This window comes from Astatotilapia calliptera, chromosome 1 (assembly GCF_964374335.1).
Source record: "Astatotilapia calliptera chromosome 1, fAstCal68.1, whole genome shotgun sequence".
NCBI lineage: Eukaryota > Metazoa > Chordata > Actinopteri > Cichliformes > Cichlidae > Astatotilapia > Astatotilapia calliptera.
Genome location: NC_137422.1, coordinates 5,704,784 through 5,729,918, shown reverse-complemented (window position 1 = coordinate 5,729,918; position 25,135 = coordinate 5,704,784). Strand labels below are relative to the sequence as shown.

At 41.6% G+C, this 25,135-nt stretch overlaps 2 protein-coding genes across 2 annotated transcripts in view; one reads left to right on the top strand and one right to left on the bottom strand.

The window, feature by feature from the left end:
• c1qtnf4 (C1q and TNF related 4) overlaps positions 1-13,486 on the top strand; it is a 51,651-nt gene extending 38,165 nt beyond the window's left edge. Inside the window, exons 2-3 of the mRNA XM_026151687.2 lie at positions 11,096-11,457; positions 12,530-13,486. Coding sequence (XP_026007472.1) covers positions 11,096-11,457; positions 12,530-13,336 — 1,169 coding nt within the window. The 3' untranslated portion in view covers positions 13,337-13,486. The remainder of the gene's footprint in view (positions 1-11,095; positions 11,458-12,529) is intronic.
• A 5,096-nt stretch (positions 13,487-18,582) lies between these two features.
• ndufs3 (NADH:ubiquinone oxidoreductase core subunit S3) overlaps positions 18,583-25,135 on the bottom strand; it is a 12,661-nt gene continuing 6,108 nt past the window's right edge. Inside the window, exons 3-7 of the mRNA XM_026151565.2 lie at positions 22,352-22,449; positions 21,510-21,659; positions 19,162-19,287; positions 18,956-19,075; positions 18,583-18,868 (exon numbers count right to left, since the gene is read on the bottom strand). Of these exons, the coding sequence (XP_026007350.1) occupies positions 18,698-18,868; positions 18,956-19,075; positions 19,162-19,287; positions 21,510-21,659; positions 22,352-22,449 (665 nt within the window). The 3' untranslated portion in view covers positions 18,583-18,697. The remainder of the gene's footprint in view (positions 18,869-18,955; positions 19,076-19,161; positions 19,288-21,509; positions 21,660-22,351; positions 22,450-25,135) is intronic.

Here is a 25,135-nt window from a genome sequence, read left to right as displayed (position 1 = left end):
GCTCTATTCCCATGTTGTTGCAGTATATTAATGACTAACCTCGTATTGTGGATGAATAATCTCAGTTGTTCTCCTGACTGAAGTTTGGTCCGTTTACAGCATCCTGCCATGCGATTGCATTTGTCCCTAACCATCGGGAACCCTCAGGCTAACTTTTATCAAGGGGAAAAAAGTTAGCGTTCATCCTCCAGCTTCACTGTGTTTATGCTATGCTAACATAACTGTGTCGCTAGCCACCACGTAGCACATCATTATATACCAGCTAGCCCAACTTCGGTAACCCTACAAACGTCACTGCTGTTTAGTTTTCTGTCTTCATTTATGTTGGAAGTGATAGCAGAGCTGTACGTTTGAAATTTTCAGAAATCTCTCACTCAGAACATGTTATATCATGATTAGGTGGAAACTAGTGAGCTAACTTCCTGCTAACTTCTAACTCAGTGAAATGTAATAAATTCCTTTTTCATGGATGCCTGGATGTTAAACTTAATTGTTTCACCTGGTAAAGCAGCAACGCTGATGATTTTATTAAAGATGAAAGAATTTCAGACTTTGGGACCTGAAGCGGATGGAGTTTAGGACCCAGATTATTCCGCGAGGCTCCTGACTACGGTAGCCGTAATGCTCCAACAATCCATCAAGCGGTGCGGCTTTGTAGCTTACCAACATTTTTTGACAGATATTTGACCACATAAAATCAGTTCGAGGTCAGTAAGGACAACCAGAATTCATACATAAGGCACACTGTCGATTTTTGAGAAAATAAAAGGATTTTAAGTGCACCTTATTGTCTGAAAAATATTGTAATATTTCCTGGGCCCTGTGGTTGATATTCTGCCTCTCTCCATTAAAATGAGACAACCATATAGATTACAGGCTGTTCCCTTCTTTGTAAGTGAGCACACTTACTGATTCAGGGCATGAAAGGATTATTTCCCCCACTGTTCATATAACCTTAACCACATTATATAGGGCAGAAACAAGCATGATTCAGATGTGTGAACCCACATGTGCACAAAAATATAACTTTAATCAGCACACACAGATAAATTCACACTCGCAGTCACACATTTCTTCTGATACACACCACCAACAACCCACGCAGCAGAGACTACACAAAAACGCACACCACCACCCACATGACAAAGTTATATAGGCCACATGAGCACGCACGCACAAACACACACACTATTACTGTATTTTAAATCCCCAGTAACCACTCAACAGCTAGATCCACTCCAAGAAATTCTGCCAGATTTGTTCATCGTTCTTCTCTTTCTCCACCTTTCCTCCATTTTCTCTCCCTCCTCTTGTCCTCCTTCTCTCTCCCATCTCAATCGTCAGGTATCGATCTGTTTCCAGGGAGGAGAAATCAGCCCTTCTCCTCCCTCTATTTTTAGACGCGGGGCATATCTCGGGGAGAACCACAACACGAGAGAAAATGGACTAGAAGCACCAACTCTACTGACAACACAAGATGGTGCTTAATCTGATGGCGAGCTGATATTAGAAAAGAATAAAGACAAAGCTCGTAAAGCAATGAACCTGCCAAGGATTCGCTGTCTCTGAGGACATTTGGTTCACTGCGGTGCAATCCATGACACCACACTGATATGCATTTGTAGTATTTTAACTAACTTCTACAAGAGAAATTCTCTGTGAGACTCCTTTAAAATCCTCTCTACAAACTCAAAAATGCATGAAGGTCAATCTAAGAATAAGGCTGGTTTTGAAATCCCCCACAGGCTGACCTTTGGAGACAAAGAGGAGTTTGGCTCACATGTTTCTGCTGTCTGAAAAACACACAGATATTTCTGTGTGTTCCTCAGTGTCTCTGCTTAATCTGTGGATCACAGAGAGTGTAGATATTAGAAATCACATGGTGAAAAAACTATTATTCAACTGAGTATGATAGCTTATGATTTTACCTCTACAAACAATCATTATGACCTTTTAAGAACAAACACAGATGAGTATTTAAAACCCCTTTGAATCCATCACATCTGTGCAAGCCCGTTTTATTTTCAACCCCATCGAACAACAAGATGAGACTTTTTGAGTAAAGCTACTTAGATTTGGGGAAACAATTTGTTCAGGGAGGCCATGAAATCAAGCTCAGCTGATTCTTTCTCTAACTGCTCTGCCTATAGTTGCTTACACCAACAAGCCACTTTGCAACCCACCTTAACCCAGTTCCTACTTTGATGACTTAAATTGAATGAATATCTTATCAGTTTTCACCAATGCCTACTATCAGTTTGGGGATCTTGGAGTTTTTCTTCTCCACCTCTCGCTCCATGTATGCACATATTGGCAAATACAAATGACTGCAGATGGTGGTTTTCTTGGCTAATGCACAAATCTCTGAATCTCTTGGGAAGATGGATGCCTTTTCAAATGCAGGATGCTTTGTGTTTTGTGTTTTAGCCATCAGAAAATACAGCAGCTCTGTAACACTCATGCTGTGTATACAGTGAACAGACACACAACCAGCTCTGTGCTGCTGCTTTATCACTCAGCTGAGTGGTGGGGAGTCCCGTACAGACAGTGATTGATCCCCTCTAGGATCAGAGCTCTTTTGATAAGATTGCTGCGACTGTCACTGAGGCATGCAACCTTTCATCTTCTGTGATAATGTTGATTTTCCAGCAAGGTGAAGGACTTGGAGTTAAACTGGCAGAACACAACAGTGCAAAAGCACATGATTCATACTCCATGTATTTTATGGCAAATACATTAATTACACAACTTGCTTTTGTAGTTAACCAAATGCCAAGAAGGTGGAAAACATTCATTAGGAAAAGAAGTTTCAAAAAATCTTCTGTCTGTATTTTGTCGTAGACTGTACAAAATACAGCTGGAGCCTCCACAGCTGCAAAATGAACTTTGACTCTTCCGCTACCATCTGCACTGTGTTTACTGTAACGGAAAGAAGAGGTGAGGTAATCCTGTACCTCCAGCACATTTGGTGTGTTGATGTTCAGTTGCAAATAGTTGAACACACACTAGTCTACCACTCTCAGGTATTCTGAAAGCTCATCCGGTATCCGGTAGCTGCAGATCCTGTTCTGAATATGAGATGCCACTGCCTATGTGTACAGGGGGCAGAGTGAAAAGGGAATAAGACACAGTTCCTTGCAGTGGCCGTCCAAACTTCTGTGTCTGACACAGTTTTAAATGTGAATGTGCTAGCGTACAGTAATCTGTGTTTAACGCAGTTCTGACCAGTGAGGAAATATCTCAGCTATAAGTGTTTCATGTTCTGCATCTGCGTTAAAAATCCAAGTTTATGCTTTTATTTTGATACATATAAGACAACTATTCTGGAGGTCTTCAAAACAACACTCTGAAAGGATTAAGAGGTGTATCAATGTGCAGGACAGTCATTCAGGACCAGTGTTGGGTAAGTTACTTTAAAAAAGTAATTAATTACTAATTACTAATTACTTAGTCAATATTGTATTTAAAATACTTATCTAATTACTGTGTCAGAAAAGTAACTTAATTACTAAATAAGTAATTTAACTAAATACTTCTTAAAATCCCTATAAACCTTGAATGGGCAAACAATAGAAATTAAACTCTTTAAATAATAAATACATTTTTTTTAAAGACGGAGACTCTACAGTACGCAGCGGTAGCATCTTTTCCACAATGTAGCCCGCAATCATTTTTTAAGCTCACCTTCAGACGCTTTCTGTGCTGCTGAAGTAAAATCACGTTTTGCCTGCTTAGCAGGAGTTGTCGCGGTGTTATCCATGGATGATGAACAAGGATCACTCAGAAGTGTTTGTCTATGCTCTCGTGTCAGGTGCTTCAGTAGATTACTCGTGCTATTAACAGCGGCCGATAGTTTTTTCTCCCCAAGACATAGCTTACATTTTACTGTAATGTTCTTGTCTGCTTGTTTCAGAAAAGTGAAGAGATGGGAATATGTCCATTTCATAAAACAGCCACTCGCTTCAGCCGAGTCCGACATCTTCCGCTTTAGAATACGACTATGCAGCAAACTGGTGCGAAATGACGCGCAGCTGCACTACAGCGGTGTTAAAGCAGCAGAGCTTACTTCTACGTTGTAAGTACATTGTAAGTAACTGTAATTAAAATACCTAAAAATGAACAGTAATTAGTTACTCTACTTTTTCAGTGGAAAAGTAATTTAATTACAGTACGCATTACACCCAACACTGTTCAGGACATTTTGAAATGTGCTGAAGACACTGGAGAAATCAAAGAGCATCATTTGGACAGCCCCTCCTGTCCTGTCCAGATGGATGTAGGCACGGTGGATTAGGTGTATCGCGGCAGCGCCAACTCGTACATCCGGTTGGTTGGCGAACTGAGTAATGAATCAGTCCCCGTGGATTTTCCCAGAACATGTTTCCTGGCACTTTGAAACAGCTAGTACTGACACGGATATTTGCATACCATGGAGTTTAAGAACTCACCGAATATCTGGACAACTACAGATAAACTACTGAGCAGTCTGAAGGCAAGACAAAAGAGGCAGTTTGATGGCAGCATTTACATGTTTGTTTGTTTGTTTTTTGCTTATTGTAATTTGTTTTTCATGTGTTCAGTTCCACCTGATTCTACAGTGTATGTAAACACAGCTCTGGCCTACTTCTGTTGTTGCCCTGAGACAAAAAGCCAGAAAACACAAAAAGTATTTAAGGGGAATGAGGGTAGGAGATGTTTTACTCCAGTACATAGTAAATCCTCTGGCACATGGAAGAACAGACGTCTTTTGTTAAAAGGAACATATCCAGGACTCACTGGGACCATAACGGGATCTCCCAGTCTGCTCAGACTACTCAGTATTCCCCTCAGAAGAAGCTGCTGGACTCGTAAGCTGTTCAAAAAGGGAATTCTGGCTTCAGCCCAGTTAAATATAGAAATCGACGTATGAACAGACATTTGGAGATAAGTAACTAGTAAAAAGAAATAGTAAATAAGATTCATGGCAGTCAAATTCATTAGCTGATACATTTCCTCATATTATATCTGTCACAGCTGATGTTAGTCTGATGGCTTCCCTCAGTCTCTGTATTGGCCATCACAGCCGAGTGCTAGCAGTCACATTAAGTTAACATATGGTTTTATTTGCAGGAGGGTTAAACAGAGCTGTTGTCCTCTTGAAACAAGAGTAAACTCTAACGAGGTAATTAACTTGTGAAGCTGTTGAGCTTCAAGAATAACAAAAATATATTTCAGTAACATAACACTAAAGTAATTTCCACAAATTATTAATTTATTGTTACAGGTTTGGTTTCAGAACATATACACATCTATATTATGATCCAATAACTTATTGAACTTACACTTCTGACTGATAGATAACAAATTGCCTGTGACTTGGAGCCTATTTAATATTAGCAGCTTCACCAATTCTGCACAGTCTGTCTCGGCCTGTGGGGAAGCAAGAAATTAGAAACACAATTAACAGCAGAGTGAACAAATATGAAAGTCAGCTATCCCGTGATGACTGAGCCTCTGCAGGCAGCAGCCCCTATCTTCAGGCGTTTTGTTGCCAGATGGCAGATAACTCGTATCTGAGCCAATACTTCATCTTACTTGCAGTGCTTATTGTTTACAGACCTCTGGGCTTGCGGTACTTACATTAGTATTATTTATTTTTAACCTTAATACATTATGTCATTTTATTACTGCAGTAATCACCGGACACCCTGCTACTGAGTAAAACTACAACAACTAATCAAATGTCGTGGTATGCTACTCATCATGCTGTATAGCAAATGTTAGCATGCTACCATGCTCAGGCAGTTAACATGCTTAAAGGGGCTTTTGGCCAACAGGGATTACTGTGCTAGCACCACTGTGTTGTCCATATGACCGTCATACACTTTTACATGACAGAAACAGCAGTAGGTCTACTTTAACATCGACGTGTTAGCATAATCAGTGAACATATGTTAGCATATGTTCAGCTCAAAGTAGTGCTTTGCAGCATTGTTAGCTACACCTCAGTACAGCTAGCATAGCCATTTAGTGTTTTTCTGTTTGTTTCTGGTTAAAATGAAGAATATTCACTACAGCACACACTGAGCAGCACATAGTCAAACACACTCAGTGTGTAACAGATATTGTTGTGTTATGCATACTAAAAAAGCTTGTACAATCAGATAATTGTAACCACACAATTACAATGCTCCGCGCATAATAATGTTAACACTAAACTTCAAGAAAGTCAGCCAAAGAGAAATATGCACCTGAGGTGCATTTTAACTATAGAACTGTGCAGGGCACTAGAAAGAGGCTCGTTAGTTACATTTTTTGAAAAAGTATCACCATGTACTCTTTATTCTTGAATGGACTTACTCAGCTCCATCCCGTTCTGTTGCTTCGCTCTGTGCTTTACTCCCATGGGTGCTCATTATGGAGGAAGTTTGTTTGATCTGTTCTTTTATTACTGTTTGAACCCGAAGCGTCTCTCTGCGGAGAATCAACATGACTAGTTAAAACTGCTGCCATTACATAGACAAACACTATTTTTTTAATGTAAGGTGCCATTATGTGAACAAGACTAACTACTGCATCATCTGCTTTTTTAAGACTGTTATGATTCATAAAGGAAAATTATGATATCTGCAGCACTATTTGCTTTCTCAGAAAAGATTTCTCTCTCTGCTGCAATGGGACGAGTAATCACACAGAAGTGATCAGTTGTGCCTCGGTGCCTTAAGTACAATTAACCACTATAATTAGTTTCCATTTAAAGAGGTCGATTTAGTATAGCCATACAAGAAGAACATTTAGTTTCACCAGTAAATAACTTTCAAAGATTACAAGTTATAGAGAACCATATAATATACAACACTTTGCACATTAGATGAGGTAAGACGCCACAATGCCGGTTTGTCATGAGAACAAATTCTAATCAATAACAGCCAGTAAAAATCCCAGCAGAACAAAATATACGGACCTATTTCCTGCTTCATATAAGTTATATACACCGATCAGCCATAACATCATGATTTCATGCATGTGAAGTGAATAACGCTGATTATCTCTTCATTCTGTTCCCTTCTGTTGGGGAGGACATGACCTTTGTGTCCTCAAAGTTAATGTGTTAGAAAACTGGACAAGCTTAAGGAGTCAAAACGTTATCCCCAGTCAGTGTGTGTGCTGTGTACATGCAGCCTGTATGTATGAACCTGTTTTAAGTCTTATAGTTTCCACTTTTCTCACCAGTTAGGCATGCAAACCTGTTACACTACTGCAAAATTGTTGCACAAAGTAATGGTGTGTTTACTGTGTTTGGTTTGACAGTGAATGTTAGTCTGTGCGTCTAAGCTTGTGCATTTAACCCAAGTAAAAACATGCAGTTCATAAAACCATTTCCAAAAGAACAAGAACACTGTGTAAGAGTGTAAATTAAAACATAATGCAGTGGAATATAATGTGACCAAAAGTGTGTGAGACTCTAAGAATGATAGTCTGGCCCTCGGGTGGAACTGTACTAAAGGGATTCTGTCATGGAAATCTCTGCATGGGCTCAGGAACACTTCTAGAAATCACTGTCTATGTTTGCCCACAAATCTGCATTATGCATGTGTGAGCACTGCTGAAACACTGCTGTCGTCTCTGCGCCAAACTGTAAGCTGACTGGAGCAAAGTGGAAAACTGTTCTGTGGTCACACACTTTTTTATTATTTTGCGTTATCTGGACTGAAGAGGAGATGGACAGTTTATAATCAGTACAAGTTCAGCAGCCTTCATCTGTGATGATAATCAGGTGTGTTAGTGCCTGTGGAACTGGATCTGGAGAGGCAGCATCAATGCTAAAGGTACATACAGCCTTGTCTATGTCAGCAGGACAAAGACAAAAACTGCACACTGCAATTTTTACAACAGCATGGCGGGGTAACTGAGCTGCCTGCAGCCCAGACCGTTCACCAATAAAAAATATTTGGAGCATTATGAAATGAAAGACACGGCAAAGAAGATCCAGTCAAGAATCAGAAAAGAACGAGTCGACATTCGTCTCCCAAAAGCAGCCGGTATCCCTGATTTTCCCAGATGTTTACGGACTGTCGTCAGTAGAAGGGATGCTACACGTTCGTAAACATGGCCCAGCTTCAGATGTGTTGCTGTCAACAAAATCAAAAGCACCTATTTTCTAACTGAAATGGTACATTTTCTCAATTGAAACATTTGATTTGCTGTCTGTGTTCTACTGTAAATAAAATCTTTGCATTCTGTTTCTATTTGTATTTTCCACAGCATGCCAGCTTTCTGCAGTTGTGATGCTGAACATATGTGCAATGCTGTCGTCTGGGTTGGTAGGCAGATTAGCCTTGTCAGGTCACCAGTAAAAGATCCATCATAAAATATGATATAAAAATATGCAGACATTTGGTTTAACAAAATAAGCAGCATCCAGAAGTCCAGAGTGCCTTCCTCTGCAAAAATAACCTGTGAGACGGGAGAAACCTGCAGTGCGATCGGGAAATGTTACTCACTTTTAATTTGTCTTGTAAGATACACTGCACTCAATTTCTTCATGGAGCAGGACCGTCAGTCATTCCAGTTCAAACTGACCTTGACCTAACCTAACAGTTACCATGGAAACCACAGCCAAATCTAGAGGAAACTTTACAACAATGCTGCAAACTAACCAGCTCCACATCCTGCACTTATATAATCTGTCAACATTTGCAAAATAAAACAATAACTGAGATATGTCACAGTGTAAAAAATGAATCTGACAGTATGGATTAACCACTTATCTCTAAATGTTTCATTTAATGAGTTTCATGTTTATTGTTTTATTTTTTTATCAGCTATAGTGTTTAAAATAAATGAATGGTACCTACGTGAGGGCCTGGGAGGGAGTATAACACCAGAACCTTAAGAGCACAGCAGCACCCTCGCTATGAGAGCATTCACAGCTACAGTACAGAGAGCCAGTAGCAGCATCAGGTGACTCAAGTATTGATTTTGGGGGGGGGGGAAGTGTGTGACAGGGTTTATGACTATATAAACCTTCTGATACCTCACTGTCACTTGTCATAAAACTCCACCGTCTGCTCACAATTTGAATTAGAGTTCAGATTCTTCTGATTGTGTGAAATACTGAAGCATATTGTTGACACAACTGCATCTAATTTTCTTCATATTCTCTAACGTTCTGCATTGTTTGTTTTGTGAGTGGATGGTTGTTATATGTAATAAGTCCAAATGTAAAACTAAGGTGGTGATCATGTATTCACTGTGCTGAACATGGAGACCACTCCCCCGAGTCTCTGCTCCTTACATGTTAAGCCTCGTCCTTTTGTTCTGACAAGCTTTCAGAGCCCTGCAGCTCCACCTGTGTGTGTGTGTGTGTGTGTGTGTGTGTGTGTGTGTGTGTGTGTGTGTGTGTGTGTGTGTGTGTGTGTGTGTGTCTACTTCCTGTTGGTTCACTGGGGGAGGACAATAAGACAATGAAAGCGCTTGTCGCTGCTAATAAAGAACACAATACCTCCTTTACTGAGCACGAACTGCTTGAGTGATTCAAACCCTGCTCTGGGACTGCGTGTTTTTCTTTCATTGAAAAGCTTTTTTTGTTGTCGTTTTTGATGTGCAAATGTGTAGTTGCTCCACTGTATCGGGGTCGGGTTTGTCCAGTGTGGTTCTAATGTTGATACAAATATGTGCCTCCACTGTGCAAATGACAGATGTGGCTGAAATGACTGCACGGTCTGTCATGACCAGGAAGGGGCAGCTTCTCTGACTGCAGAAGAAAACCTGATTGTAATGAAGTCGACAAGAAAGTGATGCTTTGGCTTCTCCAGGTTTGTCCACTTATTACAGTAACAGTGTTACTGAAGGCAAGATTATATTTATTTTGTAAATTATAAAGGATAAAAACACAGGGTGTGATTCAGAGCTTGTGTCAGGCAGTCGTGCTGTGACAGACGAGTTGCTACCATATGAGAGTGAAGTGTTCCTCAGCTTCTAAGACAGGCCAAAAATTCGGCTTGGTTTTTAAAACTGATCTAGATGGCAGTGGACAAAAAGCTCAGCTTGATGGAGCAATGTCATCTTTCATATGCAGTAAATGGCCTTTGCTTAACAGTTGAAGCTCAGTTATTTATTATTGTCCATAATTCTCTACGATGGACATTTTTGTCAGGTGATGTTTTGAGTTGGTGCTAAATTTCAGGAAGTTTCTGCTGGTTCAAGTGTGCCGACAACACTGACTCAGTGAGAGTAGCTCAGGTACATCCAGGAGGTCAGTGACTGCCTCAAGGGCAGTGACAGCAGCAAAGCAAGGCTGCGACAGCACGTAAGCAGCATCCATCCATTTACAGGTGTGTGTGTGCGTGTGTGTGTGTGTGTGTGTGTGTGTGTGTGTGTGTGTGTGTGTGTGTGTGTGTGTGTGTGTGTGTGTGTGTGTGTGTGTGTGTGTGTGCGTGCATTCACATTCACATCTTTGGGCAGTTTAGGATCACCAATTATCTGAATCCTACCAACTACGTGTCTCTGAGATGAGGGATGGAGAGAGAACTCACACAGGTACGAGGCAAACACTTTCAGGTGTGAGGCAGTGGTGTTAGCCACCACGTTACTGTGTTGCCATGGTGATGATTAAGAAACCATCGACAGAAAAAAACTAGTCCAACTCTTCTCCACAGAAATGGGTTCTGGTTTATCTCCATTTATCTCCATGTGCTAGTTCACTATGAGCATTGGTATATCAAATCATGTGAAGGGGACGAATACGATGCTGTGGAAATTAATGAAACAACCGTTACAAATGTTCCAGCCACTAAGCAGCAAGATAAATGAACACAAGGCTTCAGGCAGCTGGAGCTGATGTGCTGTTTAAGCAGATTGAACACAACAGGGTTATTTATTAAATCCCACTCGGAATCATGGAGTAAGACAAGGCAGCAAGGGAAATTCCATATCCTAACTTCCCTGTCACGTATTGATTATACACTGCTGTTTGCCAAGTGATCCATGGAAACCTTTCTATGATAGACTGTCACAAAAACCGCAGCTAGGACTGAAACTCTGAGATGTGTGACTGAAACTTTGCAAACCTGTATTTGAGGTAAACGTGTCCCTTCTTTCTTTCTGTCTACAGATAAGATGCTGCTCCCAGCCGGCCTGTTGATTGTCCTGCTGTGCCTGAGTCACATGGGCAGTGCGTGGGGTTTCGCCCGTCTGCTTGATGATGTAGAGCTGCGCTCAGCTTTCTCGGTCGCTCGCACCAGCAGCATGGAAGGTGGACCAAAGATGACGGTAACCTTTGACGCTGTTTACGTCAACATCGGTGGGGACTTTGATGCCAAGTCTGGTCTGTTCCGCTGTCGTATCCCTGGAGCCTACTACTTTTCCTTCACCGTGGGAAAGTTTCCACATAAGGACCTGTCTGTGATGCTGATGAAAAACAGGAATGAGGTGCAGGCCATTGTGTATGAAGAAAATGCAGGGGAGGAGAGGAAGGTACGCTTCAGAGCTTCAATCTTATTTGTTTTTATGTACAGAAAGCTGCTAGCGGCCAAATCTTATAATCCAGTAGTGCTTTACATGTTCAGCAGGTATTACTGGTTAGGATTACTACACTTGGAGGATGAGACTGACCTAAACTTTTATCCCCTTGTCAAAGTGGGTAATAAACACCCCGGTATCTCTCTCTTGTCAGTGACTGAGCGGAAATGCACCAAGCCCTAATACACCTCTGCTTATTATAATAAAGTGACTGTTTTTTAACTTTGGAGCCTGCTTCAGGTTTTTATGGAAGTGAGCTCCAGCTCCACAGTTAGTACTTTGACTGGCCACAACATTAAATAATCTACCTTACATTGTGCTTATACACACAGCTGGCCCAGCAGGACACGGTTAAAGAAGCTCCGAGTGCAGATCTGTCAGGCACTGGGACTTTGGGACTTTGCTTTGTGAAGTGAAATTCCTGACACTGAGAACTGTACTGAAGGTGTCCTGGGCTAAGATCCCCCAGCATGAATCTGTTGTGTTTTTTAGTGCTCAGTCAGAATCAAGAAGACTGGGTCAGGGTCTCTGGCTCTGTTTCATGTGCCTCAGCTGTCCTGAGGGCACGCTCTCCTACTGGGTGAAGCCATGCACACCTTCTGGTATATTCCAGTGGCATGCACATGAATGTCAGACCCAGAGGTTTCCCAGCAGATCATTGCATTTCATGCACATTTAAAAAATGCAAAAGCTTCTAATCTAATCAAGCTACCAGATTTCCCAAAATATGGAACTTCAATAACCTTTAAACAGGCCCCGGCACTTTATAGAGACATCTTATAATTGATTGAATCAATCTCTCTCGATGTGTGTTTTTTCTCCCCATATTTACAGCGCTCTTTTATGATGTCAGAGGTTGTGGTAGCACTCACAGAGGGTGTGTTTGTGTGGGGATGGGAATGAGATCAGATCAGAGCGGATTATTCCGTCCAATGAAAGGCTGTGTGACAGGATCATGTGTTTGTTGTTGATGTGAAACAGGCCTCGGTATGACTACACCGGCATAACAGTCTGCATCATTCCTCAGGTGCAGAGCCAGAGTGTCATGTTGCAGCTGGAGTTCGGGGACACTGTCTGGCTCCGTCTCCATGGCGACCCTCGCTACGCGCTGTACAGCAACACCGGACACTACACCACCTTCAATGGTTACCTTGTGTACCCCGATGTCTACGGCTACCAAACGCACCACCATCACCACCAGCAGCACGCCGACTCCGAGCAGCCACTGCAAGACAACATCCCACTGCCGAGCGACAACCAGGCCACGGATCATGTCAGACCCGGAATGACGGATGGGGAGAAGGAGCCGCAAATGAAAGAGGAAGAAGAGGAGGAGGAGGACGAAGAGGATGACCAGAGATCTGCTTTCTCGGTGGGGCGCACCCAAAGCATTGTGGGCGTGAACCAACTGGGCATGCCGCAACACCAGCCGGTGAGCTTCGACACTGCATTTGTTAACATAGGGGAAGACTTCAACGTGACAGAGGGAGTGTTCACCTGCCGCATTCCCGGGGCGTACTATTTCTCCTTCAACGTGGGCAAGATGCCACAGAAGACACTGTCCGTCAAACTGATGAAGAACCGCCTGGAAGTGCAAGCGATGATCTATGACGATAGCCAAGGTGAGAAAGCTCTGCAAAGCCAGAGTTTGATGCTGTCACTTAAACCAGGGGACACAGTCTGGCTCTACTCCCACCAGAGAGATGGATTCGGTGCCTACAGCAACCACGCCAAGTACATCACTTTTACCGGCTTCCTGGTATACCCAGATTTTCCTGCTGCCGCCACCACCAATACTGCCACCAGCCAATCATATGCAGACAAGAAACCCTAGCTGCAGCACCTTGACTAGGCACCGAACATTTCTGGAGGAATTCATATAAGATGGAAAAGTCTCAGATTTCACAGAAAGTACTGGGGAGCTGTACTCCAAATGAATGCTGCTTTGTGGCTGTCTTTCTGCTTCATATGAATTCCTTCACAAAGTCACAGCGACCCGGACTGAGTGCAGCGCTTACAACAAAATCAATGTTCAGCCAGTGGCTTCCCAGGATATGATGTTGGCAGATGTGAATATTTAACTCTTTAATGAAAGTTCAGTGGTTATCACCCACTCATTCCTGTGTTAGCTCATCAGTTAGCGTCCATGTCTTTTATACAGCTCAAAAACAGAGTGGGATTCAGAAATGCTCTGTGATATACTGTTAATGATTATTATATGATTGGATGGATATTGGGACAATATGGTGGACTGCTAAGGTGGAATGCTAGCAAGCTAACTTCTAAGTTGGGCAACAAAGATAGGTTAGCGAGCTGCATGTGCGGTCACAGATATCTGATAATTAATGCCAGCTGTTAGAAAGTCACTCACAAACACTGAATCCAAGGCGGTGCAATAAACACAGCAAGTTATTTTTTAGACAGCAGCAATGAAAATGCCCCAAAAGACAGTTTCACTTCTCGCTATAAAGACAAAGATAAAAAACTGAACCTAACTCTACACCTGCGTATTTCTGCTGCACTGAAACTGAGTTGTTTCCGTTGTCAGGCCCAAGTGGCTCATAGATTTGGCTTTGTTAGCTTCTTTTTTAGACGAGGCTGCTGCTCGTTGCCGCTTGATGACATTAAGTTGTTGACAAATAAACACATATGTTACTTGCCAACTACATTGCTAGATTAAGTGATTAAATGAGGCGACTTTAGTTAAAGTGTTATATGATTATTTAATGTTGACAGTTGGCCGGTGCGTACCACAGTACATCGTCCTTGTAAAGTCTTTATATTTGATTGCATTTTGAACATAAGATCTTGCTCTGAAGAGAAACTTGTAAGCATGTTTTGATAAATGTGCACTAAACGTCCTGTGTAATGTACTGCAGAATTATAAGGGAAGGGTTAAACTGCAAAACGATGTACTTAATTCCATTACATTGAGCAAAATGAAAATTCAAACTGCATGCACACTTCAGTCTGACCTGTAGACATAAAGCTGTGGTAGATAATCACTGAATTTTTCATTTTTTTGAGCAAAATATTCCTCCAAGTGCATTTGTTACCCTCGTCCAAGGTGTTTCTGCTTGTAAAGTGTCTTTACTTTCTTTGTCTATAGAGGCATGTAAATTGATATGAAATTTGTGTGTTTTGTGTCAAAATTAGTCTTTTTTTTTTTTAAGTTTGGTGTTTCTCGCCCAAATATCAGCCGCAGGAGGAGCAGAGCGCGACGGGAACAAACTGACGTAGCTGTAGAAATGTGCAGACTCCATATCCATCCGACTGTTGACCACATGCCACCTCTGAGCCTGCAGGGATCTGGACCTTAATTTGATTTCTAATTCTAGCGGCACTTAATTCATGTCTTCAGAACCACTGTGGGGAAAATGTAATTGCTTCTCCCGGCAGCTATAATATGCATGTCTGTTTAATTTCACGCCGCAGGGGAAACGATGATGCTGTTCAAGTTGTGATGAACCTTGACTTTATGAAATCACCTTCTCTGTTGGAAAGGCAACATGTGAAATCATACTTCACTTTTACTGAACATTTACATTTTTATTACAGTTAACTGGCTATAAATTCACAGGAATGAGGTTCTCATATAACCAACGATCAAAACCAGGGGTGTCCACCTCCAGGCCTCGAGGGCCGGTGTCCTGCAGGATTTAGATCTCACCCTGGGTCAGTACACCTGAATCACATGATTAGTTCATTCCCAGGCCTCTGGAGAACTTCAGGACATGTTGAGGAGGTCATTTAGCCATTTGAATCAGCTGTGTTGGATCAAGGACACATCGAAAACATCCAGGACACCGGCCCTCGAGGCCTGGAGGTGGACACCCCTGATCTAAACACACCAGTGTATAAAAAATGCAAACCTGCTTCCTGAAGACTAAAATAACAAATCAACATTAGTTTCATTAATCAGTATTTTGGTGGTACTGACAGCATAAATGGCTGTGCAATTATAAAAGGTTGCCCAGTGTCGAACCCACACTGAATTATTATCCCATTTTGCTTAACAGCTCACTCTCACAGCAAACAACAGAGTCTGTGCTCGTGTGCATTTAACCCAACACAGTTTCCTCAATAGAGGAAATAGAGACTGACTGGCATTCATCAGGTGGAGAGAAGTGGTGCTCCACCTGAGCAGTGGTGGTGTTCATGTACATCTGCTGCAGGTGCAGCTGCTTTTGTGTCCAACCAGACACTACAGTCCAATCACTTCCAAAATCCCTCTTTTATTATTTGGATAAGCAGAATCTTTCAAATCAAGGCAAATATTCTGCCTAAATTCAAGCAAACTTTTTTTTTTTAAATTGTTAGAGGAGTCAACAAATTAAACGTGAAGAAAAAAGATAGAAAGCTTTTGTCCCCTAGCAACAAAATCTGTTATTAGTATCAAAAGTTAAAAAGGCCATTAACAAAACATTTCACATTAAATACCAGAGGCCTTGACTTTGCTTTCTTTTAGCTTTTATCAGATCGCTCAAGATATAATTTTCCTCTTGTAAAGCTGTGGGTGGAGAAGTTCACACTTAAATAAGACATAAGCTATGATGTCCACATCATAACCAGCGAATCAGAGATCTCGGACAACTGCCGATCCTGAGCCACACAGAAAAATCTCTATTAATTAATTAGCCCAGGAAACTTGTGTATAAACACTTCCTCTTGCTCCAGTGAAGTGCATTCAGACTGAAGCACCACAGCAGGGGTAATGATCGCGTGGGTAGCCACGCTTCAGTTGGCAGGCTGAATAGCAGTGAATGTTGCAGCCAATACACGTAACTCCTAAAATAATCCAAACAGCCACGCTATTAATAAACTAGATGCCCGTTAACCACACTGCGGTCCTGCCAGTTTTACCGGCCCTTGGAGCGCCGCAATGGTGAAAAATTCATTGGAAGGAAACATAAACAGTGGGCTGGTGCAAAGTCATTTGGACTGATTAGGAAAAAATACAAGCTGCATTATAAGAAGCATGCAACCCTTCATGTATCCCTGAATTCTGACTATCCCTCATCTGGCAGTAATGTGATTAATTGCTAATATTAAGAGCAGAAATTTCTAACCACACACACCGTGGCAAAGGAGGAGACAGAAATGAGAGTGTGCAGCAGCAGGAAGTTACATCAAATGGACCAAGGTCTTTAAAACTGGGCTTTAAAATTATGAAAACCTGAAGAGATAAACCTGAAAATGTTCCTAAACGACAGCGTTAGAGTAGTGGAAAGTAAAAAGAAAAGTCTTTGCTTCATTGTCACATCTTTTGGGCACAGGAGAAATGATTTTGCACCAGCTGATCTCCGGCTTCAGGTGGCTCCACATTCACAGTCTCACTAATCCACAATTTCCTGTCCTTTACGGGCTGCACTCACTTCTGAGAAATTCAGAAAAATATGCCTTTTTTTTTAACAGTATGAAATTACACTGTGAGCGTGGCTCATTGCAGATATATTCTGTCACAGTCTAACACTCAGTGAGGAGGAGTGCACACAGGTGGAACGCCTCAGTTCAGCTTTCAGAACCGTGACCAGTCTGCAAAGGTGTCCAGAAATCCTGCACCAAACTCGTGTGATGCATGCATTTAAGTGAAAAACATGAAAAAGATACTTTGTCACGATTGCAGAGCAGCTTCACAGACCCACTCGATGCCTGCTGTGTACTTTTCTTGATTAGTGACTTATCTGTATAGTAACTGACGATATGTTGGATGTTTCGGGTCTGTGCTTCTCTGTTTCTGATAATCCCCAATGGAAGACTGTGTATTAGTAAATATGTGGCACAGACATGGGTCGAAATGTGCTCGCTTTCTGGAACAGCATCATTTTACTCGGCATGATTGAAACTGAAACTGTGACCCTGCTTATGGGGAAAGAGGGCTCAGTTTGACCCACAGCCTGTCTGCAGTAGTCTGCCTCACGTTGACTCTTTAAAGTGTTTCGAGTATTTTTTATTTGTAAAATGAATGCTTCAATGAAGATGTTTGACAAAATAAAAAATAAACATAAAGGTTTGAGTGTCATTCTGACTGCGATGAAAGACATTCCAGCTTTATATTCAGTGCTGCAGCGCCACCTGCTGGCTAAATTTAGTGTTTGAAATTTGAAAAGACTTCAGTGGTCACAAACAAAAAGTTTGTTTCATGTTTGGCTTTCACGTTAGCCATAGTTTAAAACGTCTGGTTTCATTTTTTCGGTTGTGTGTTTGTATGTGTGTTGGGGCGGGGGGGGGTATGAAGTTCATAACAGACACTGCAATGTAAAAACTATAATCACAGTCACATGAACATCCTAGCCTCGGTAAACATTTGGAGACAACTTTGACCAACCACACAGACTTTTTCACTCACTCACAGTTTGTTAGTTTTCTCTTTTATCAACTTGCTAAAGCTGCTGCCTCGGTAGGAACAGTTTATTTGGGGCCCATAATACACAGCGTCCCCCAGTTTAGTTACCTCGGGTTGGTCCCTTATTTCCCCTTATTCAGCACAGATTTGATGCTGGATGCCCTCGTGTCAGGAACACATCGGGAACAAAAGGATGCTGCGTCATTTGTTAGAAATTAACATTTTCTACCTACCCAGGGCTGAACTTAAGAAAACTCTGAAAATCAAAGGGAAGGAAATGCAGCACGTTAGCTCATTTTGCCAAAAGAACAATTCTGAAACTCAAATAGTGTCAGTAGTTTGTATGGCCCCCATGTGGTTGCATGCATGCCTGACAATGTTGGGACATGCTCCTAATGAGACAACCGATGGAGTGATTCCTCCCAGACCAAAACCAGTGAAAAAACACAGAAGTTGAGGTCAGCAACTGAGGTGCCAAAATTTTAGTTTTTTTTCCTTTTTGTTTGAATTCCCCCAGGTCGATATTCTGCTGCTCATGATTCCAACATGAATGTAAATTCTTTAAGGACTTATTTTGAAAAATTAAACAAAATAAGGCTTTGTGCATTATTGGGTTTACTTTTAAAAACATTTTCCCAGTTTATGGTGAAAGTGACAGGTCTGTACCCCTCTGTCAAATCCTTTCAGATACTTTTTTCATCAACTGGAAGAAAAAAAAGCCACAATATTCCAGATGTTTTACTAGTATCTTTATTTACATAAATATCAGGATTGCTGGGGGGTTGGACTCCCAGAATAACACAAAAACAAAACATGGTGATGAAGATGTGGAGGCTAAACAAGAGGACGTCACTTCTTCTCAGGGGCCTTTTCACCAGCCTCCAGCTTGGGTGCATCCTCTTTGGGATCTCGGTAGGCGGGGAACACCTCCCAGGGCGTGTTTAAATCAAACTTCCTAAACTCCTGCGCCAGCTCCACAGGCTCCGCCACCACACGTTTCAACTCATCGTCATAACGAACCTGCAGAGGGAGGCATGCTTCGGGTCAGATTCCTTCCCGTCTCTCACATTGCTGGAGTTGAATAAAGTGGACTCAAAGTAAACTCACCTCCACATATCCCGACAGAGGGAAGTCCTTCCTGAAGGGGTGACCCTCGAAGCCATAGTCTGTCAGGATCCGCCTCAGGTCGGGATGGTTGGCAAAGAAAACTCCAAACATGTCCCACACCTGTGGTAATACAGCTTTGCTCTCAGTTTGTCTGTAATGTTAGTATAAACCACTGCTGAGTTTCACAAGTGCAGCGGGCAACTCACCTCCCTCTCGTACCAGTTAGCGGCCATGTGGACGGGGACAGCGGAGTCAACCGGTGTTAACTCATCGGTGTAGGTCTTGACGCGGATACGGGAGTTGTAACGCAGTGAGAGCAGGTTGTACACAATCTGTAGACCAGCACACACAGTGAGTCAGAGTACTATAGTACACAATCAATGCATAAATTAGACTACCGAATGTCCCACCACAGCCCTTCTCTTGGACTGAGTCTGGACATGATTCTTTTCAGCTCTTCTGTTACAGATCGGTTGGTTTGCTGTGATCCTGTTACATGACCTAATGTCACCAGGCTTTAGCTCTCAGACAGATGGCCTCATATTTGACTTATATTTGAACCCCCCTCAGTATGCAGAGCAATGCCCCTAAATGACTCAAGGTCCAAACAGGCCTTGGCCTTCGTGGTGCCGCCCCTGTGACCCAGCTCCAGATAAGTGGAAGAAAATGGTTCGCTGGATGAAGGTTAGAGCCTGAGCATTTAATATTAAACTGAAAATTTTTATTATATTATATTATACTATATTATATTATATTATACTATACATATTTATTATATATTATGTGTGGTTTTTGGTGCTTTGGAAAACTGTACAAAATGACCAAAACACAATAATAAATACAATTATTATTGAACGTGGTGGCAGAAGTATTTTTAAAGGTTTATGGTAAAATGTCCTAATGCAGACAGGCTCTATGATGCACAGTCAGAGGGACTACTCCATTTGTTAAAGAAGTACAAAGTAATTCAGGAACAAATGTTGATAAATCACAGATGCTGCTGTGAAACGTCTTGAAGCACAGATTGGTGCAGACGCTCGGTTGATAAATGAGCCGCAACATTGCAGAAATCTCCAGGCTGTCATCAGGTTTATCATTGAACGTGCTAACTGAGCCCTGCACACTTTGAGATGCAGTGTTTGGGTTTATTCCAGATTCCCGGAGCGTTGCCTGTTCTGACCTTGAGGTACATTTGTCTGTCTTGAATGCTTTCCACTTTTTTATAATTCTTCTTTCTTTCTCATTGTAGAATAATGGACTGATGAGCATAAATAATTGCTTCTTTATCAGTGCTTATCTTTCCTCCTTGGCTGGCCGTGCTGATGATCAATTAACCCTTTAAAACCTACCATAGCACCAAATCCGCCAGAGCTTACTTTATATTTTTACATGCTGTGGAGCCATTTTTGGGAGCATTTCAAGTTGCTATACATCAATACAACTGTTATAGCCCAGATTGTAATAATATGTATGCATTAAGTCCATAGTAACTACATAATAGTTTATTTTAAAAAAAAATTGCAATAAATTACAAAAAAAAATAAATAGAAAATCGTTTGTTTTTTTTACATATATTTCTACTTTAAGAAGTTTATCCCTCAAAACTTTAAATACAAAAAAAGTTGCAAAAAATAGTTTCCAACAACTGAAAATTTATTTTGAGTGTCTTCATAGTTTTATTTTTCAGATACACCAATTTTTATAAACTGCAGAAAAAACGAAAAACAATCCTACAATGCACATTTGCAAAGAAAACAGCATGTGCATCAAAATAAACTATTTCCAGCAGTGCAATTTGAGTTCTAAGCATCACAGAAACTATTCAGAAAAGCTTAAAGTCAAACAAGACTTTTAAAAACACCAGTATAGGCTTATAAGGCCTACAAGTAAAAAACTAAATTTTCCGTAAAAATGACATCACTTCCGGTTACGGGCAGGTAATGGCGGACATGCGATAGTTCGCGCTGACGTCTATTTCAATGTAGGAAGTGTTATGAACAGCTGATCGGATCGGCAAAGCGTGTTTCTGGGATATTATGTTTTTGTTCCTGCAAGTGCTTTTTATGCAATTTTTGCAAAGCTATATGTGGAAGGAAACCGTGACCGAGGACAAGCTGATGGCATGAGATGTAAGTACAACTCCTCTGGTTTCATATGCAAAAATCATTATTGCGCTAGCTTACGTGGTTCCAGTTCTACGGGGATTTAAAAATAGTTATGCAAAACGGAGCGTGCCCGCGCTGACCGGCTTTAAAGGGTTAATCAAATGCATTGATTACCAGCACCAGGCTCTACTTTCCCTCATAATTCCTATCAAAGCATTAATTGTAGACTTGGTCTTTCACGCACCAAATTTTGGATACATTTTTGTTAAACAAATAATGACATAGTGTAACATGTTATATGTTGTTGTTCACCTGCACTGAGAGTTCTACTTTCTTGTAACCATGGCTACACAGGCATGCACCTGCAGATAGGATGCTTAAATCCTTGCCTCTCTTAGCAATAACCTCAGGCAGCTCACGGTTCAGTCAGTTCCAGTTTATCTCTGTACCTCAAAACGGTTCTGTCGTGTCGGGATGTCGACAGCTGTCAAGTCAGTCATGTTCCTGAACTGAGCATTGGTGTGGTCCCTCAGGAAGGTCAGCACAGGGATGACTCCATCAGGATGGATCATCACCTCCAGCTCATTGTAGCAGGTCACCTACACACATGAACACAGTCTTTTAGGCCCTGCTGCAGGTTTCTGAATCTAAACATGCATTCATCCATTCTCTTCCTTTTTCAAATCAGAGTAAATCCAAACATCCATCCATCCATCCATCCATTCGCTTCCGCTTATCCTTTTCAGGGTCGCGGGGGGTGCTGGAGCCTATCCCAGCTGTCATGGGGCTGGAGGCGGGGTACACCCTGGACAGGTCGCCAGTTTGTCGCAGGGCCAACACGCAGGGACAGACAACCATTCGCACTCACATTCCCTCACACATTCAAACCTAGTGGCAATTTGGATTATCCAATTAACCTATCCCCACAAGTTGCATATCTTTGGACAGTGGGAGGAAGCCGGAGTACCCGGAGTGAACCCACGCAAACACGGGCAGAACATGCAAACTCCACACAGAAAGACCCTGGCCTGATGGTGGAATTGAACTCAGGACCTTCTTGCTGTGAGGCAACAGTGCTAACCACCGTGCCACCGTGCTGCCTAAATCCAAACATAATAAGTCTAATTACAGTTTTAAAATATTTACTCAGGTCTTGATTAGTAACGGCACCAACACATTGATGGCTTTTCACAATAACTGTGAAAAACCATCAATGTGCTGTCTCGGTCAGCAGCAGGATTTGCAACAGAAGAGTGTACGTGCTCCCACTGTGATGTGAATATGAACTGACCTGGACCTGCTGAATATATTTGGGCATCATCTCTGCCACATACTCCCCAAACGCTGCCAGCTGGTTGTGAGCGACAGCATCCTTGGGCCTGACGGTGGCTGCAAAGAGCAGAGGAGACGACACCGTAAATTCACCACGACAGACGCTTCAGGCTGTGTAACATTTGACCAGAGTCACAGGCGCTGGGGCCGTTTGATATAACGATAGACATCGGATGACGATATAAAAACATCTATCGTTTCATTTATGAAGCGCCTTGAGGCGACTTTTGTTGTGATTTGGCACTATATAAATAAAATTGAATTGAATTTTACGATATCGTTTGTATCGTTTTGATGGCCACTGTAGTGACTATATTCATTTCTTAAAGTTCTCTCTTTCTTTTATATTTAATATAACCACACTACGGACGGACAAGCGCCTGTTTTTATGCTTTGTTGTTAGCAACAACGACGGTAAAACCATTGCATGTCCGCTTGTTTATTTTCCACATAAACCTTTCACAATAAAGCTCAAGGTCCTATTGAGACTTTTCAAAATAAACTGAATCACGTGAAAGAGGATGCAAAAAAGAGCCGTCAGGTGCTAAAAAATAAACCTTAGACTCAAACGTTTGAACAGGCTGGCTGCCGGCGGAGCTCACAGGCACGTCACTGCAACCCCCCCTGGCTTCTGCTCCGCGGCTGCTGAGTAAGCCCTCATCTGGGACTCTCCTCAGCTCTTTCTGGGACAGCGGCGCGGCTGCCCCTCTGTTGGTCTTCCTTGGTCTCTTGTGTTCTGGGGGCCTCTGGATGTCTGGAGTTTTGATCTCCTCCATACCTGCTTCATGCCCTGGAGGACGGGGCTGTGCCCCCCACACCTTCTAGCAGATTATTACATGAAGGAACCTTTTAAAAAACAAAAAACAAGCGCGTCCATGCTCACAGGTGTACACACGGGTGATCACACCCACAAACTACACCCTTTTTGGCTCCTACCTCAAAGCACACTGTGTTCTGTTGATCTTATATGCTGCACAATAATGTTTAATATTTAGTATTTACTGTTATATTCCCATATATCATCGTGATGTTGTTTATTATGTTGCTCTCGTTTTCTTCTGCTCGTTTTCTTTTTTCTTTCTCAACAGGTGATTGATATATGTATTTTTTTTCTGCTTATTTAGTTGTTTTTTTGCCCTTCATCCCCGTCCCTCTTCTCTGCTGTTTATTCCCCTTCTTCCTTTCTCCCTTTTCTTTTCCTCATTCAAGTCTGTCCCGTATCTAGCAAGTGAAAATAAACATTAGGACTAATAGCTGTTAAATGTACAGTTACAACTTATGTCTAAAAATGTATAGTTTCATTTTTAGACATAAGACTCCAGGTACACGACGTGCAGCTGGAAACACTTCACGCAAGTCAAGCTGCCCGAGATTCACAGAATTTTCAGAAAATGTTAAATTTTTGTGATTTATATCTTTATTGGGACGATAGATGTCTCATATTGGAATATGAGATTTTGGTCATATCGCACAGCCCTAACAGATGAAAAAATGCTTTTGTTTTTCTAATACAACCGATTGTCTTGCTGATGTGCTGAAGACTCTCCTGAGCATTAAGGAAACACTGATTCAGATTTTTCCCGGTTCCAATCTGATTACAAGACCTGGGTTTAAGGTTCTGCCAACACCAATCGCTGATCCAGTATAATGTTGGGCAACAATAAGAAAATGAAATATTGCGGTAGAATATGGGTAAAACGCGCACGCGCAGTGTCTTTGTTTACATATGCACATGGCGGAAAAAGCACAGCGGCGACGGAGAATGAGAAGAGCGAAAGTGGATCGTTGAATGAAACGGATGAACCGAGAACTGGTTTGTAAAAATGCTGCAACTTCAGTGGTGTGGAACTGGTTTGGCTTTCGTACGTTAGATACACAACAAAGCACTATTTTTGGTAGCACATGCTAGCGGGACGTCGTTATTACCGTGTTTTTTGGAAAATACGGCACACTTAAAATCAATGCTTTGATTTTTCTGAAAATCGACACTGCCCCTTATAGTCCCGTGTGCTTTATGTATGAATTCTGGTTGTGTTTACTGACCTCGAAACAATTTTATGTCGTACACGTAGAGCTGGGCGATATGAGATTTTTTCATATCACGATATGTTTTTTTCATTTCAGGCGATAACGATATCTATCACGATATAAGCCAAATAACTATATTTGTAAGATTTAAATGTGCCGTTGCTCACAAGTAAAATGTGAAATAATCAGCAGCTTGTTTTTATTTAAATATTTATTTCCCATAATAAGTTCAACAGGGTAGATGTACTTAAGGAACATGAGACTTTTTCAGATAAATAAAGGCAAATATTGCAAACTACACAAAAGACAGCCGCTAAAGCGTTTAAGTTTCAAAATAGAACAAATGAAACAGACGACTAAATTGTCAATTCCACTTAGAAACAAAATATTAATTCTAAAAATAAATCTTAGTTTGTTTTACAGAAGAACAGACAAAACTGACTAACTTTTGTCAATATCAAATAAACTGAGAACTAAAAGGAAATTCTCAATCTCTCCTTGTTGTATAGCTTAGCTTTTCAAACAGTTTTAACAGTTACTTTAGTCTGACAAAAGCCGAATGACGAATTAGCGCTTCCAGTCAGAGACTGAGGCTACGTCCACACGTACACGGGTATTTTTGAAAACGGAGATTTTCCGTTTTCATTTTAAAAAATAATCCCGTCCACACGTAAAGGCAGAAATGAAGGAAAACGCTGCTATGAACATGCCAAAG